General features: G+C 35.9%; 1 protein-coding gene across 1 annotated transcript in view; it reads right to left on the bottom strand.

The window, feature by feature from the left end:
- Positions 1-17,384, bottom strand: part of CNTN5 (contactin 5) — a 238,293-nt gene that overhangs the window by 14,300 nt on the left and 206,609 nt on the right. Inside the window, exons 17-18 of the mRNA XM_053969809.1 lie at positions 10,292-10,362; positions 7,922-8,156 (exon numbers count right to left, since the gene is read on the bottom strand). Of these exons, the coding sequence (XP_053825784.1) occupies positions 7,922-8,156; positions 10,292-10,362 (306 nt within the window). The remainder of the gene's footprint in view (positions 1-7,921; positions 8,157-10,291; positions 10,363-17,384) is intronic.

Genomic DNA, 17,384 nt, shown 5'->3' with positions numbered 1-17,384 from the left:
TCTTATTCAAAATTCGAGCTCTTATTTGAAGAACCCCAGTCTGAGCAATTGCATTATGACTGCAGGCAGTCCTTCATTGCTGAGATCTTGGGATTTCAGCCAGGAACTATTTCTCTGATAATGCCTCTATGTGGAAAAATCCACAAGAGATATATCAGAAGGAAAATCAGGAAAATTCATCCCTCTTCTATCAACCTGTAGGTAAAGAAAATGGTAGCATTTGCTTCATTGCTAGAAATAGCCACATGGACTATCTAGCAAATCAGACAACCTTCAGTGAGCTTTTTCCATTTCTGAGAAATGGGGGACTACACTAGATCTACAGTGAAATGTGTGTCTGCAGGATATAGAACTTTCTCGAGAATCTTGTGCTCAAAATGGTAAAAAAGATCTAATTTCCACAATAGAAGAAACAAGATTACTGTTTCCAGGACAGACCGTAATTCTCACTTTTCCACAAGTCCTTTCTATTTCACCTTCTCTCTGACCAGTGTCTTTGCAGAAGACTTTAAAACAGAAGAAAAATTAGAAGAGCATTGGAATGAGCTATAAGTGAAGACTTCTGCCCTGAATATTTTTTATGTAGTGCTGAAGTACTCTTTCTTGTTGGATAGAAATTCTGAAACCTTCTCCTGTAATGATGCTCTCCTGCACATTTTCTCGCAGTGTACATCCTGATGTGACTCTCTCTTCCCTGTGGAATAACCCATATTTATTACACAGTGGAGTGTCACCTGGGAATAAGGAGCTGCCTTATTCCACAAAGAATTTACCAGAGGAGTGTTGCCATCTTCATGAACACAAATGGTTCGTTTCCATCAAGTGACATGGCAGACATAGTTACCCTCAGCATGTGAGTGGGGGGTATGCCCATTATATTGATTGCACATCTGCTTCCCATGGGGTTAGTGCCATTGATCAGAGGAGCGCTTAATAAACTCCTGCATGTCAGGATTGTGATTTCATTCCTTAAAAAGTCATTGGAGACAGCTCTAGCTGAGCTTTCACGGGATCTCTCCAAACAGATAATCTGGCAGAATCAGGAAATAACCCTCTGTAGTTTACAGCTAATCTGCCAATTAGTTTCCAGGTTCACCTAAACCCCAAGTAACTCAGCTTTAGCTATGAAATGAATCACAGGACCTCAAGAATTTTAGACTTTAATAAAAGAAATTGAGGCTGGATTCAAAGGTGTGTAATTGCATATTATTTCCTCTGAATGAAAAGAAAATAGTAATTTATTTGTCTAAATATGGAGAAACAAAATTGCAATGGCTTTCATATGGTCCTTTGACTTTCAGATAACTGAGAGCTCTGGATCTCCATTGGCTCAATGAATTACCACAAATTCATACAAAGCAAGAACAAAAGCTCTGTGCAGTATCATTGCATCTTGTATGTATTACAGAAGTGCATACAGAAGGGTCCCTCAGGAGGTTTTAAACAGTGAGTGTGAGAGTCTTCAGGCTTTACCCTGTATTGCTCAGGGATTTCTATTTCCTATATAGGAGTTTTTAGTAGTATTCGCTACTCGCTTTATCAAAATTATAGATCTTTCAATTGTTGTGGAGATAATTCTGTCAATGCCTGAAGGAGAAATTAGATACTGAAATGAACAGAACTGATCCTGTATCACCCATTATGACAATCATTATCACAAAAACCCTTTATAAAAGGCCTAACTCATGTTGAAACTAGTTGGGTTCCCAGAAACTTGTTTCTATTTCCTTTTATATTCTCATCTATTTCCATCCGGTAGAGTACTCTAATTCATATTTATCCTTGTGCTTTTAGGCTGCATCTATACCTGTAAGCTAAATAGGGACAGAGAGACAAGGCACCTCCCTGAGCACGGACATACAGCTATCTGTGGCATTATGCTGTTGGCACCATCCCTGTTGACTCTGGGCAATTTGTGCTGCCCCAGGACGTGGTGGTTTTATCAGAGTAATGCCCTGATGTAAATTAAAACATTTGAGTCTTTCTTATGTGTAATTTCTATCTTATCTCCCTGAGTAGAAAAACAGATTAAATTTTATTTATGGTGCATTTGAATAGCAAATTCTGCATTGTTTAATTTGGAAAGGGTTGAATTTCTGACAATTGGCAATACCAGAAATTTTCACAACAGATATAGAAATTTTCACTTTCACGTTCTTATTAGCTATCCTGTCTATATAATCTTATTTATTTAAAATAAATGATAAAGTTTTTTAGTATTGCTTTCCATTCCTTGATTATATTTAACATCAGTTCCTTACTTCAATTTTTCATGCCTTATATACTTTCCCAACTTTAAAAAAAAAAATGAACCTTATTTTTTTGTCTATACTTGTATTATTTTTATCCTTTTCATTACTTGGACTGTATTATGTATGTTTTTTACTTATTCTGAATATCTTTTAGACGGTACATCTATAGATCCTCCGATTTAATGTCCTGTCTCAGAATTGTACCATTTCTTGCTGTATAAACTTCAAATATCTGTTAAATGTTTTGCTTAGAGACATTCCAAAACACTTCTATCTTTAGTTTCAACAGTTAATTCCAGTTAATAAAATAATTTCCTGCTTTTTAATGATGACGTGTTCCACTGTTATTTGTTATGATCAGCTTTTCTATAGTGTCTTAATTATTCATCAGAACAAGGCTATTGTACCGTTATTTCTTCTCATTTAGTCAGTACTGGATAAAGAATCTGCTAATTAGCACAGCCAGAACACAAGGTCATTAGTCTTTACTAATTAGTTTTTACTATCCAAACTACTCTGAACAACTAAATTCTCTGATAAATAACAGCATTCTTTAATATTTTTCAACAATTAAAAATGTCTTTCTCAGCATCCAAAGTGATCAGGGAAACCAGCAATTGACCTCTAGCTTGACTTCCAGCTTTTATAATTGCCCTTTTCCAAAATTACATGGAACCCAAGGTTATTCTGTTTTATCCAAACATTGATTTTGTATTTGCTGATACATTATCACATCATCAGCATGTTATGACATCCAACTTCTTACTTTTATTTTGTCTTTCCTGTGTAGCTCATAGTTTGTCTAGCCATGTTTGTTAAAGAAAGCCAGCCTGGCCATCACTGTTATTAGCACAGCCTTTTCCATCTTCTTGCCACCATACCTTCACACTTGTATTTCCTTCTTCATTGCTATATTTGTGATTTCCCCAGTTTTCATTTCCCAGTGAATTAAATCCACACAGAGATTGCATATGGTTTTCCCTGATACTGAAAGCTTGTATTAGCAATCTTGGAATTCTTATACCTCAGTATTTAGGTGGAATGTAGCCATCAATAAAAAGAAAATGCATAAATGTTTACATTGTAACAAACAGTGCTAACATTGTTTTTGTTCATTGCTTTATTTTCAGTGTCTAGTGCCTTTACAATTTTTTTTTTTTCTTCTGTGGATAAAAATAATCTGTACCCACACTGAATTTCAGTGTTGTTTCAGTATTTTCTAGCAAGAATCTGCTACCTTATCTTCCTGACAGAAAGTATGGTCAGAAGATTTCTCTCTGTTCTGTTCATGATCCTTTTCAGCCTCAGGCCTGCACACTGCAACCTTTCTCCTGGCAGGTAGCCTAATTTGCCGTGCCCTCATGTCTCTTTCTGTTACTAAAGTTTTCCTTCATGTAAGGTTCAGGCTCATCCTTCCATGCTGCTGGAAATGTCTACTGTCTCTTTTTGTTCTGCCTTCTTATTGAGGTAATTGTGCATCTTTTTTTCTATCCTGCATCTTCTGAGCAACATCCTCATTCCCTCTTAAAAATTGCTTCCTGGCTCCCATCATCCCTTTTAACATGTGACCTCTATTTTCTTCTTTTCTCTCTGAGTACGTGCTTTATTTCCTTTCCTAAGTTTTCCAGGAAAGGCTTCTCCTTCAAACTTTCCTATTGAATTAAGACACCTTTTCTAGAGAGTCACACATATATTTGCTTTTCTTTTCTCCATGGGTTATATGTCTAGTTTTGTACAACCTTTTTAACTGATTCTCCACTCTATTCTCTATTCTTCCATTACATTCATCTGCACCTGGACAGTCTTTCCCATTAACTATATTCTGGTGGTGATTTTTATAAAGTCAAAAGACTGGTGAAGGAGGAAAAGGTCTTAAAGTATCTATGACCAGGTAGACTTTCTTGCCTCTTCAACTTTTGGTCACCACTGTTGTTCATGTTTTAGTGACCATTGGTGTAATTCTGTCTTCTAAATACCTGTTGGATCTATGTCCAGGTGGAGGCTGGTGACAAGTGGTGTCCATCAGCGCTCTGCCTTGGTACCAGTGCTCTTCAATATCTTTATCAGTGACATGGACAGTGAGATCAGGGGCACCCTCAGCAAGTTTGCAGATAACAGCAAGCTGAGTGCTGCAGCTGGACACACCTGAAGGAGTGGATGCCATCCAGAAAGACCTGGGCAAGCTATAGAAGGAAGCCTGTGGGAACCTCATGAAGTTTAACAAGGCCAAGTACAAGGTTCTGCACCTCATTTGGGGCAGTCTTAAACACTGAGTGGGAGAAGAACTAATTGAGAGCAGCCATAAAGAGAGGACTTTGTGAGTTGTCATGGATGAAAAGCTGGATATGAGCCAGGAGTATGCACTCACAGCCCATAAAACCAACTACATCCTGGGCTGCATCCAAAGCACTGTGGGCAGCAGAGCAAGGGAGGGGACTCTGCCCCTCTGCTCTGTTCTGCTCTGCTCTGCTGAGACCCCACCTGCAGTACTGCATCCAGCTCCGGTGTCTTCATCACAAGATAGACTTGGACCTGCTTTAGCAGGTCCAGAGGAAGGACATGAAGTTGATCAGAGGGCTGGAGCACCTCTCCTATGAAGACAGGCTAAGAGAGTTGGGGTTGTTCAGCCTGGAGAAGGCCCCAGTAAGACTGTCTAGTAGTCTTTCAGTACTTAAAGGAAGCTTATAAATAAGGCAGAGATACTTTATACTGGCACATAGTAACAGGACAAGGGGAAATGGATTCAAACTAAAAGAGGAGAGATTTAGATTAGTTGTTAGAAAGAAATTAATTCCTGTGAGGTTAGTGAGACCCTGGAACAAGTTGCCCAAAGAAGATGTGAATGCCACATCCCTGAAAGTGTTTGAGGCCAGGCTGGATGGGACTTTGAGCAACTTGGTTAGTGGAAGGTCCTCTGCCCACAGCAGTGTGTTAAAATTGATAATATTTAACGTCCCTTCCAACTCATTCTATGATTCTATTATATTATCTGACTTAATAGAGAGAAAAACTTTAGCCACTCCATTTACTTCTGAAAAAGTGCTCAGTGTTTTCATCAAATTTCTGAGTTCTTATACTTCAAAGGCAATGTTTTAAGCCTTTTGCCCCAGACAGAATCACTTTATGCAATTGGAGGGCAGTCTGTTGTGTTCACTGAGGGAACACCTTACTCAACACCACCTGCCAAGTTGCTTGGTTAAGAACAACTCAGAGCCACTACCATAGGGCTCTGAATGTGAATCACACAATGTGCTGTCATAGTCAGAAAAAGGAGATGCATTCCTTCTTAATACGAGATTTCTTCATGGTTCAGAATCTGTCCCTTGAAAATGTTTTTTTCCAGTGTGCTTAGCAAAGGCAACATGATTTAGACTTTCTTAGACAAATTTGTTGTGTCATTAAACAATTGTATATCCATTTGTAGATGCGGGAAAACTTGTAATATGCAACATAAAACCTTAATTTTTAATAATTGTATCCTATTGTTTTCTCTAGATGTTTGTTGAAAGAATTGGATCTGTGATGAAAAGCAAGTAAGCTAAGGCTTTGCTGGATCACCCCTAGGACCATAATACATTGTACTGTCAATTGTTATTTAATATCTACTGTTCAGTAGAAATCCTTGAAAAATTGTATCTTCCATTGTTTAGCTCTCTAGTCATGACAGTCCATACCTCTTTCCAAAGCAGTTCCTCATTTTCATAGCAAACTACAATGTCTATTGTCCTCAACCTTCATATTGCCCAGAATTTAGCTGTAATAAATTGTTTCCTTACTCCTTTTAATTTTCAGTAAATTACCTTGTTTTTTTTCTGGAGGAAAGCTTTTTATAAATTAATTTTGTACTGTAATGTCACAGCATCCCATATTTTTCCTGAAATATGTCTTGTAAAATATTTAGGCCCATAGAATTCCTCATGTACAGACACATACAGAGACTGAATTAGCAAAGCTATAATGGATAGATACTTTCAAGTTACTGAATTAAAATCAGAAAAGCTGGTTTCTAGAGAAAGTTAATTCTACTATTCTATTAAGACCTTTTTCAAGCTCATATTTTAAAATAACTGATAGACAAAAACGTTTATATATTAATAATTATTCTATTTCCAGTCTTGTCCAAATAACAAGCACAGGTATAATAAATCATTATTACAATTCAGCATTCAGCTTCTGTTAAAATAGCTTTTGCTGCTAAAAAAAATGAAGTGTTTGTCTCCCTTCCTTTGCAAAACTTTATTTGCAAAGAACTTTCTGCTTAGAGTATGAAATTATTAAAAATTATAAACACAATTGGCCTCACAGTATCAATTTTCATCGAGGAACAGGAAAGTCAACTGTACATTTTTCAACATGTACTGTGCAATTTTTACATTTTAAAATGTAATTGTTTTTATAAAAATATGACTACTTCATAATCATGATTCAGAAAGTGGAAGAAACCAAGTTACTGGGACTAGTTTTAGCAAAAAACAGCAGCTCCAATCTTTGTAATTACTGTGAGAGAATAATGGTAGACAGTGTCTGCTACGTCATGGTTCCAAAGTTATAGATTTATTGTGGGTTAATATGAAATAACATTTAATGTTTTCCAGCTTTACATGAAATATTATTATCTTCACATTACTTTTTCATAGAGAGAGTATGAAATTCCTCTCATCTGCACTAGGACTCTGCTAATTTTACTCTCTTAATAGGAGACAGTGGAACAACTCAAGATAGTATAGAAAAGAAAAACTGGTATTTGTAAATTTCAATAATGGAGCTTCTGAAAATATTCTTGTGGATAACATTTATTTGCCTTTTTTGTGCGTGGGAATTTCCATACACTGGGTCCTGTCAAAACAGAGCAACTTCTTTTACTAGTACCAATTAATGTTTGTTGGTTGTTTCTGTTTGGTTGTTTTCTGCTCCACAAAATGCTGTTTAGAATTTATAGCAATTCTCAATATAAATTTTCAAGAAATATTTTTTATTTGTTTTTTGGGAGCTATTCCTATAATTCACATTGAAGACTGGGACATTAATGCAAAGTCAGAATTTTCTACTAATGAAAAAAAAATTAAAACAAAATTTATTTCTGTGCATTAACTAGGAAATGAACGTTCATAAGTGAATTTATTTCTTTTTTGAGCTGTTGTCTGATTAACCAATCAAAAAAAGGATCATGAATCACAGAAACATTAGAAAATAGCATCCTTTCTTTGCTCAGTGTTAGAGCAAAGAACTAAAAATAAGGCTAATGATTTCATATAAAGGATAAAGCTTCATGGCTTTTTTTTTTGTTTGTTTGGTTTTTTTTTGGGTTTTTTTTGGGTTGGTTTTTTTTTTTGTTTTTTTTTTTTTTTTTTGTTTTTTTTTTTGTTTTTTTTGTTTGGTTTGGTTTTTTTTGTTTGTTTGTTTTGTTTTGTTTTGTTTTTTTGTTTTATTATGACTGATATGGCTTGAAGTCGATTCCTAACCTTTGTAATTTCCTTCTAGGTAAACTTGGCAAATTAGTTCACTTCCTCCTCTGCAAAACCTGTTTAATGTTACTTAGCACATCTGCAAAGAAATTGTAATTAAAGGTTTAAAAAGTGTTTAAAAAGAGCATGCATTATATATAAAAGGCTTAATATAGTTCACAAAATGCAATTTAACTTCATGATTTAACTTCATGTTGAACTGACCTCCTTCAGCTGAGCAGATGACCACAATAGGGCTGAAGGGACCATCTCCTTTGTTGTTGTAAACACCAACTTTCACCTCAAAAGGTGTCAGCGGTGGGACACTTTCATCTCTGTAGATGAATTTTGAGGCATCTGAAGATGTCACCATTTTTTCCTTCCACCCACGCGTTCCATTGGGTCTGAAGGCTACAATATATCCAAATCCTTCTCCACTCTGAAACTCTTCTGACACTGGCTGAAAAATTAAGTTCAGAAACTTAATTATGATCAGAAATAGTTTTACTAATTTAGAAAAAAGTCACAGTTCCATTATAGGATCTTACTTAACATACCTGTCCTCGTAAGGACAACTGTTTCCAAAGAGGTACCTTCTAAGAGAGCTTCCTCACCTAATCACTATAGCCAAGTCATTGTCCTAGGACTGAATGAGCTCTTGTGCTCAGGAAAGTGTTTTCTTTTATATATCCCACTTTTTATTGGGGTGCTTTAACCAGTTGTCTGTAGGTGGAATATCCCTATCAGTGGCCTTGTTAAAAATATAGACCAATATATTATGAGTAAGATGATGTGTGTGATACCTACTGTGGTGGGACTCTCGGGTTTTAGGTGCCAGACTGTCTAATTTCTATTCCAAATGGGGTGTTAGGTCTTAGAGATTCAATTCCAGGGTTCACCTTAATACTTAGAATACATTTTAATAAATCTAAGTTGTTCTAAGTCTCAAAAAGTTTTTTACCTTTTTTTTTGGTAGAAAAATAACACATTTTCTTTTCTCTCCTCAGAGGACCTGTGAAATTAACCACTTAAATTGGGACACATCTGACATAAACAGGCAGTTAGAAAAGGGATTTATCTGTTTTAGAGTCTGAACAGTGCAAAAACTAAAACTTACATGTCCAACTCAATGAATGGAACTTTTCATGCTAATTAGTAAATTAGCAGTATCTTACATTTATTATGAAGTCAATGGACTAGTTTAGGGACTAGGTTATAATTAACAGCTGTCTGCATATTAAACCTATGTGAGATGTCCAAAAATGGGTGTCTAAACTCCCTCTCTTGAGATGCCCATAATAGATATGCAGCTAATGGACAAATGAATGAGAGCCGGCCCATGGCGACACTGAATCCTCTCCCCTCCACATTTCAAATGAATGTCTCATCACCTGGCACTTCACTTGCAGACAAAGTTTTCTACCCATCCTTCCGAAGCTGTGCACTGCACATCCCATTAAAAAATAAAAGAATAATGACTTATGGGCAGAGGATGAAAAACTAAGACAGACTTTGCAACCTAGTCTCACCCATTGGTCTTCGATTTCTTTGGGAAGAAAACTCTGGCTCTTGACAGAGTGGGATTTATAACACTGTCCAGTAGTCCCCTCAACCCAGTCACCTGGGAAGTGCTATAAAGACACTTAATATGAATACTGCATACTACTATATTTTATTAGGGACTGAGATTAGGTTCGTTCACATCAGATACAGTTCTACCCACCTGGTATTTTTGTTCAGGATTCAGCAAATTCTCTCCTAATAAGAGAAATGTTGATATTTGCCCATATAGAATATAAAGGAAACTGAAATCAGTTCTGTCTCAGCTATCTTTGGTAGCTGATGTCGAAAAAGGCAGATGTGTCAATAGAAGGCAGTCTCTTTAGATGTCTAAAAATTTGCCAATTTAAACAATTAGAGTTTGGTGTGTCTCTTACCATCTGAATAATTCCTCAAATTGACTAAGCCTAAACTTTTTTCATTATAACCCCATATCTTTATTTGATGGAATTTTTCTTGAGTATGTATACATATATTTATGTATATATGAATTTTTATGAATCTGAAACTGTTCATGATGAATCTAGAAGTTTTGAAAACTCCTTAAGAAAAATGTCTGTTCTACTATTTTTTATAATTAGCAGAGAAAGCAACTCTCCCACCGGCATGACCATACACTGTGCTGCATCTGGCATCCCAAATATGTTCCCAAGATTCTCTTTAGTTTATTATTATTCAACAATTAAAAAGAAATGCTTTTTAATTTGCGTTCAAAAATTTTACAAGTCTTTCCTTCTCTTAGCTATTATTTAATCCGGTGTTTACATAAGATCCAGAAAAATCAAATTAACCCAAGCAGTAGATCAGGAAGAAAAGCCTAATTAATTAGAACTTCGGAGTTGATGCCATAATGTCTTCTACTGAAACCTCATGAAAATCACAGTACTTTGAAATTTTAGAGCATATTTAAGAGTAGTATTTTGTATTCATGTGTTGACAAGATTTGTTGAAAGGAAACCCCAGAAGAGTACTCTTTACTTTGGCTTCAAAGAAGTTAACATGAAACAAGACCTTTAAACAGGAAAAATCCCTTACCTCCCATGCTATTACTAATTCATGTCGCCTTCCACTTCTGCCACTCACGTTAGCTGGAGGTGTCTTTGGCACTGTGTGTAAAAAGAAAAAACAAAACAAAACAAACCAGAATTACCAAAAAAACAAAACAAAACAAACCAGAATATCCAAGTTATTGAAGTTTTCCCCATTGTAATAGGTTGCTGCAGAAGACATGACACTATTATATCAGAACAGAAATTAAAAACATAGCACTCTGTGGTAAAGAAAATTTGCTCAAGCTTCATTTCAGAGAATTGCACACACAAGCTGGAAAATCAAACCAAACATAAGCTGTGGATGAAAATAATATTGGAATAAAAAACTGCTTAAGCACTAGGTCTTCTGCAGATTGGTAAAAATTTCACTGTACAGATCATCTAAGAGATAAAGCAGGAATCACCTTGTTAACGTTTGTCATTTTTCAACAAACAACTTGAAATGCCAGGAAACCTGACATATTTTGGATATAAATAGGACATCATTCATAATGTCATTATTATTTTTCAGGTAGTTTTTCAGGTAGTGATTTAGAATGTTTTAATTATTGTAAATCTATTTTTCATTGCTCTACTGGGGAGCTAAATTTCAGAAATTTTAAAGCAATCAAATGTCCCCTTATGATTTCTTGCAAAATACTGGAACCATTACTACCCACAGTTCTTGAAAAAATTGAGCTTGTCATTGCAGCTTTAAAGCACATGAGCAACAGATGAAATTCTTTAAAGTAAATTATAGCTATCATCGCCATTTTTATTTGGATTGTCATATTTTGCAAAACCAGAAATGTCAATTGTTCCATTGGAATTGTATCATTTTTTACCTTGTTTAGTGCCTTTAATGAAACTCCTCAAATGTCCAAAGTCTTGAGTTTATTTACTATGAGGAAGCAATACCTGCATTCTCTATGTGATTAAATATGTCCTAAGATACAAACGTTTTATTTTCTTCTTTTCAGCAGTATATAGGCCACCTGTAAAAATGTACTGTGAGCCTTTAAGTGTTCAAGCCTTATTGCATGTTGTTTAGCTTATTTAGTGAGTAGCACTGTGCCTTTGAACTATACAAAATAAAATGCACTTAAATAAATGAACACAGTCCTCTCTGGTTCCTGTGCCATTGAAAGCTTGAGTTCAATGAAAATGTAATTTTTATTTGATCCTGTCTGTCCACCTAAGACTTCAGAATTCATTTGGGTAGTCACTTTTTGAACCCTAATTTCCCCTATAAAGAACAGAAGACTGATTCTGCTTTTCCTCATAAATGATGCAAACCCTTCAAAGTGTAGGTCGGATTCTGATTAATACTACTGGAAACAAGGCAGGTGTTTATTTTATCTGAGGTTCTTAGCAGACTGATAGGGGAGATTTATATTGTGTTTCTTTCCAATAGAACCTGCGTTCATATGGAAAATACGGTGCTTCCTTCCTTCCTTCCTTCTTCCTTCCTTCCTTCCTTCCTTCCTTCCTTCCTTCCTTCCTTCCTTCCTTCCTTCCTTCCTTCCTTCCTTCCTTCCTTCCTTTCCTTCCTTCCTTCCTTCCTTCCTTCCTTCCTTCCTTCCTTCCTTCCTTCCTTCCTTCCTTCCTTCCTTCCTTCCTTCCTTCCTTCCTTCTTCCTTCCTTCCTTCCTTCCTTCCTTCCTTCCTTCCTTCCTTCCTTCCTTCCTTCCTTCCTTCCTTCCTTCCTTCCTTCCTTCCTTCCTTCCTTCCTTCCTTCCTTCCTTCCTTCCTTCCTTCCTTCCTTCCTTCCTTCCTTCCTTCCTTCCTTCCTTCCTTCCTTCCTTCCTTCCTTCCTTCCTTCCTTCCTTCCTTCCTTCCTTCCTTCCCTTCCTTCCTTCCTTCCTTCCTTCCTTCCTTTCCTTCCTTCCTTCCTTCCTTCCTTCCTTCCTTCCTTCCTTCCTTCCTTCCTTCCTTCCTTCCTTCCTTCCTTCCTTCCTTCCTTCCTTCCTTCCTTCCTTCCTTCCTTCCTTCCTTCCTTCCTTCCTTCCTTCCTTCCTTCCTTCCTTCCTTCCTTCCTTCCTTCTTCCTTCCTTCCTTCCTTCCTTCCTTCCTTCCTTCCTTCCTTCCTTCTTCCTTCCTTCCTTCCTTCCTTCCTTCCTTCCTTCCTTCCTCCTTCCTTCCTTCCTTCCTTCCTTCCTTCCTTCCTTCCTTCCTTCCTTCCTCTTCCTTCCTTCCTTCCTTCCTTCCTTCCTTCCTTCCTTCCTTCCTTCCTTCCTTCCTTCCTTCCTTCCTTCCTTCCTTCCTTCCTTCCTTCCTTCCTTCCTTCCTTCCTTCCTTCCTTCCTTCCTTCCTTCCTTCCTTCCTTCCTTCCTTCCTTCCTTCCTTCCTTCCTTCCCTTCCTTCCTTCCTTCCTTCTTCCTTCCTTCCTTCCTTCCTTCCTTCCTTTTCCTTTCTCCCTCCCTCCCTCCCTTCCTCCCTCCCTTCCTTTGACATGGCAAAAATGTAATGAAGTTTTCCTTTCAGAAACAGAATTTCCCTCTGGCTTTAAAAAAGGAGTAGAAAGAATACAATCAATGTGCAACAGTGTGATGAATGGTCTAGCATGAAAAGAGGCAGATGAAGCCTCATCTGACAGTTAATTAACATCCAAAAATTATGGTGCCATCTCTAATGGAGCATATTTAAACCTTGTTTAGCACCCATTTTTCTCTTGCCTTTCTAACGTATTTTTAGGTAAATTATAGAGACAAATGAAGTTTTTATGTAGGTGCCTGCCACATTAGAAATGAGAGAGTATGCTGTATTCCTTTGAAGCATCTAACATGATGAACTTATTTAACCTGCAGCACCCTCTTTCTAGAGTTTTCTTGTTAACAGCATTGCAGACTGCGGCCCTATTTAAATGAATAAACGTTAAAAGAATAAAACTGTCAAAACGATGAATTTCTTTTGCACGAAACTAAAATGTACACTCACACAGTGAAACTCTTTCAAATGAATAACCATTAAAAGAATAAATGTGTCAAAAGAATAAATTTCCTTGGCACTGCAGCAAAGCAGAGCATACACAGTTAGAAGGAGACAGTTTGAAATGAGTAACTATTAAGTGAAGAAAACTATTAAAAGAAAACATTTTTTTGCCAGGCACCAAGGCTGTACATCAGCCACGCTTTCAGCATCATCCCTTTTATATCAATGTTATATGTGGATTTACTCACTCATGGCCTAAGTTTGTTGCCATGTAATTAATGACTTCCCAATCTTTATGCTGTTAATTCTCAGCAGTGGCACTCATGGAGATGCACTTGCACCAAATACACAAATATGATGCCTAAACTTGACCCCTGTAAAAAGGATACATGTGCCTGGGCAGCAAGGACATCAGGACCTTTTTTGTTTAGGGTTTATTCAAACTGAGAAGTTTGGTATTTTTCTTCTGAGTAAATAAGCCCCCCCACTTAGCGCAAACAAACAAAAAGCTTGAAATGAATGTGCCAGGAGTTTGATTTGAATGCAACCAGCAGGATATTTTTTGTACTATTTTCCATTTTCATGAAATTACTGTGATATGCTGGAAATGAAAGTCAAATTAAATGCTATTAAAACTTATCTCCTCTAAACCAAACAAAAACCCATTAACATTTTCTCTAAGAGCACAGAATGTAGCCCTCAGCAGTCCTACAAAGCATTTGACAAGATACTTAAGATATAAATGAAGAAAAGGTGATATGGAAGGATAAAGCTTATACAGGAAGCCATGACAATTGTTTAATAATTCATGTGTATCTTATCATTACAAGCTAAATATGAATGAAAAGGAGAGAGTTTTAATTTAGGGAAAAAAATATACACAGAATTGCTATTGCTGAGGGTTTTATGTATGGGAACAGTGGTTATAAAGTGCTGAAAAATGCTGACGGTGTGATGCATATATTTTAAACCTATATTTAAATGTAAAACATTTAAATGGGAAGCTTTTGAAATGGTGGGTAATACTGTAACGATGAAACCACAAACATATGGGGAAGATGTTCACTTTCTTTCCAGACTTCCACTGTGTCCAGAATTTTGAAAAATGCTTGGTGCTTTATGATGATTCAATTAGATTTTAAAAATTCCTTTTTTCATCAGTCTGCATGACTGATGGATTATCTGTGGGTTTTTTTTTTTTCTTTTTTTTTCTTTTTTTTTTTTTCTTTTTTTTTTTCTTTTTTTTTTTTAGGGTTTTTGTTTATTTTTTGAATAAAAATGGTGGACTGCAAAGATGAGCTAATTCAAAGATTTTTGGTGTTCAGTTTTAGGAAAAATACTAATACTTACTAAATATTTCATTTTCATATTATAAAAAATGAAGCCTAGCAATTTGACCTAGAAAAAATATATTATTTGAATTTTACTTCAGTTTTTAAAAATAGAAAAATTAAAACTAGAAAGACAGATGAGAATATTTCAGCTTGAGTTGACAGAGATTTTTTATTTTAATCCAAAATTTCTATTTTAGTTCTAATTTGCTAAAGAAAAGTAAATAAGCAACCAATAAATAAGAAAATATCACAGTGAAGCTGGGAAAGATGAAACTACGTGTAGGCCAGTTCATGCTCTTTTTAACATTCCAGTCTTGCAAATACATTTTTCAAAATGTTATTGAATGAATAATTAATAATTTAAAAGTATTTCTGTTTGTGCTTTTGTTTGTTTACTTTTCTTTTCCCAAGGAAATGTCTAGTGGCTTATTTTGATGTGTTTTGTTTATTACAAAGAGAAAATAGTCCTAAGAGATTCTTAATTTTGTAGTCTGCCTTAATTTTTGAGAAGAACAAAAGTATTTAGCAGCCAAAATGATAATTGATTGTATTTGAATATAATTGATTGCATTATTGCATTAGAAACCTGTACCTAGATTTGGTCCCTATCCCTTTATAGGGAATAGATGAGCTAAAGGGAAGACAAAGAGAAGTAATAGTCATACTAAACTCCTGTTTTTAGATTAAGAGATGCTGAGCTGAGCAGCACAAATTTATAGTTTTCTCATAGCCAAATGAGTCCAGATTTCTCAAATGCCAATTCCATACTTAGTTCACAAGGTCTTTCTCACTTTACTTGAATCCTGTATTTTTTGAGATATTTTCCACATGGATACTTTTTATATAAATTCTGAAGCTTTTGTCAAATAAAGAAAATGAAGGAAAATGTTGATATTGCTACATTTTTCTTGGATATAAATGAATAAATTTGGCTTTAGTCCTTAAGAAATTACTTATAACTTTTCTCAAGGTACAGTTGCTGTTACTTATTTATTTTAAAGCTTTTTATAACTTAAGATACAGATGTAGTTTGAAAAGCAACATTTTTTAGCTGTAGAAAAGATATAGGCAGGGGAACAAGGGCTGTCACCAGCTTGGCAGAACTGTTTAATGTGAAACCAAAGGTATAACACATTTAATTTTTTCTTTAATTTCTTGCTTTCTGTTGTCCCTCTATATGCATGTAAGTGTGTGTGTGTGTATCTCTATATGTCTCCTGCAGTACACACCTAGGAAACAGGAGGGTGTTAAGTGAAAATTCTTTCACTCTGTGAAAGACCAGCCTCAAGCTGTCACCCTCCCAGAATAACAAGGCACATCTCACCTGTTCAGGAATGAAATGTACAACATGCCAGCATCGCAGAAGTGGATGGCACACATATCCAACTACTGGAAAACAAGGATGTCCCTACTGGTCTCAGCATCTGAAATGTTGTTTTAATTTCCTCTGTATTATTAATATTTGAAATTAATTATGAGCTTGAATTCAGTTCTATTCACTGACAAGAGAGTCATATGCAGGACTCTGCCCGAATAGTCTCCAAATCACTACCTATAGGGCTGAAATTCCAAATGCTGTGGCATACATAGAATACTATGGGACAAATGCAGGTCTTTTCTGCTCCATTTTCTGTCACACTCACATTTGGATTCCTTGTCAGTATTAGTTTAAGCCTGCAATCCAAAGCCTAAATAGCCTCCAGTCAGTGATTACAGCATACTTTCTCCTTTCATTTTTCTTCATGGAAAAAGCACATTTTCTACAAAGGCTTTAGTAGACCATGCCTTCATCTGCAAATGTCCCAGATGAAGCAGGTTATCCATATTTTTTTTTTTTTTCTAATGTGAAAATAGCTTTGATAATGGAAAAAGCTGGAACTTCTTTTATCCAAATCACAAATAAAACAGTACCCCCAACAACAAAAAACCCTGAAAATAAAGCCAGTCTAAAATTGTCAACATTTTTCCTGGGACAGAGACATTTCTTGTTTTGCTATGAAGGAATTCCAGCTGAGAATAAGGACAACTTAATGCAACATAAGGATTTATTAAAAATACAGCAAGTGTACAGTCTGCTACTAATAGAGTGCATTTCATTGTTACCTCCTAAATTCAAGTTTGCATGCATGATTAACAGGTTAAACTTTGATTCCACTCAATTTCTCTCTCTCCATGTTTCCCCATGAATAGATAATGTAACTGATGCTTTGCCCCCAGGCTTCAAATGCCCTGACTGTCTTAGTGGAATGCCAGACATGTTTAAATTCATGTTATTGGCTCTTTGCAACTTGTGGACCTGTAAAATATGTATCAAGGCTAGAACTGACAAAAATGCAGCAGCTGATTGTAAGTTAGATGTGCCAGAAAATTGTGGTATTTTCTGTTCCAATGGAAGCAGCAATGAAAAGCAATCATGTTAACTAAATATGAGCTAAGTAACAAGATTAGAGTTTAATTAAAAAAAATTAAAGCAAGTCAAAACCTGTTTATTATTCTGTTGGCTTCCTTATACCATCTGAATTACCATTTTTGTTGGTATCTTTAGATAATGGACTAATACATGGTGGTGCTATCTTGGATAAGGAGTGATAAAATAAGTGAATTGTGAGGATAAAAAAAGACTTTAGTCTCTAGTCAAATTTTCTTCTGCCATCAAACTACAGATGCAGATTTCCATTTAAGTGTAAAATAATGGAACCAGAATCACACATTTGCTACCTCTGTGGATTGTCTACACAGCTACCATTCAGGCTGATGGGTCTCAACTCTTACCTGAACACGAGTCACAGTCACTTTCTCAACTGGGAGATGAATATTTCTGGATTTCCACCCA

The sequence above is a fragment of the Vidua macroura genome, chromosome 2 (assembly GCF_024509145.1).
Source record: "Vidua macroura isolate BioBank_ID:100142 chromosome 2, ASM2450914v1, whole genome shotgun sequence".
In the NCBI taxonomy this organism is placed as follows: domain Eukaryota; kingdom Metazoa; phylum Chordata; class Aves; order Passeriformes; family Viduidae; genus Vidua; species Vidua macroura.
Note: the sequence above shows the minus strand (reverse complement) of the source record. Positions and strands in the feature narration are given on the sequence as shown.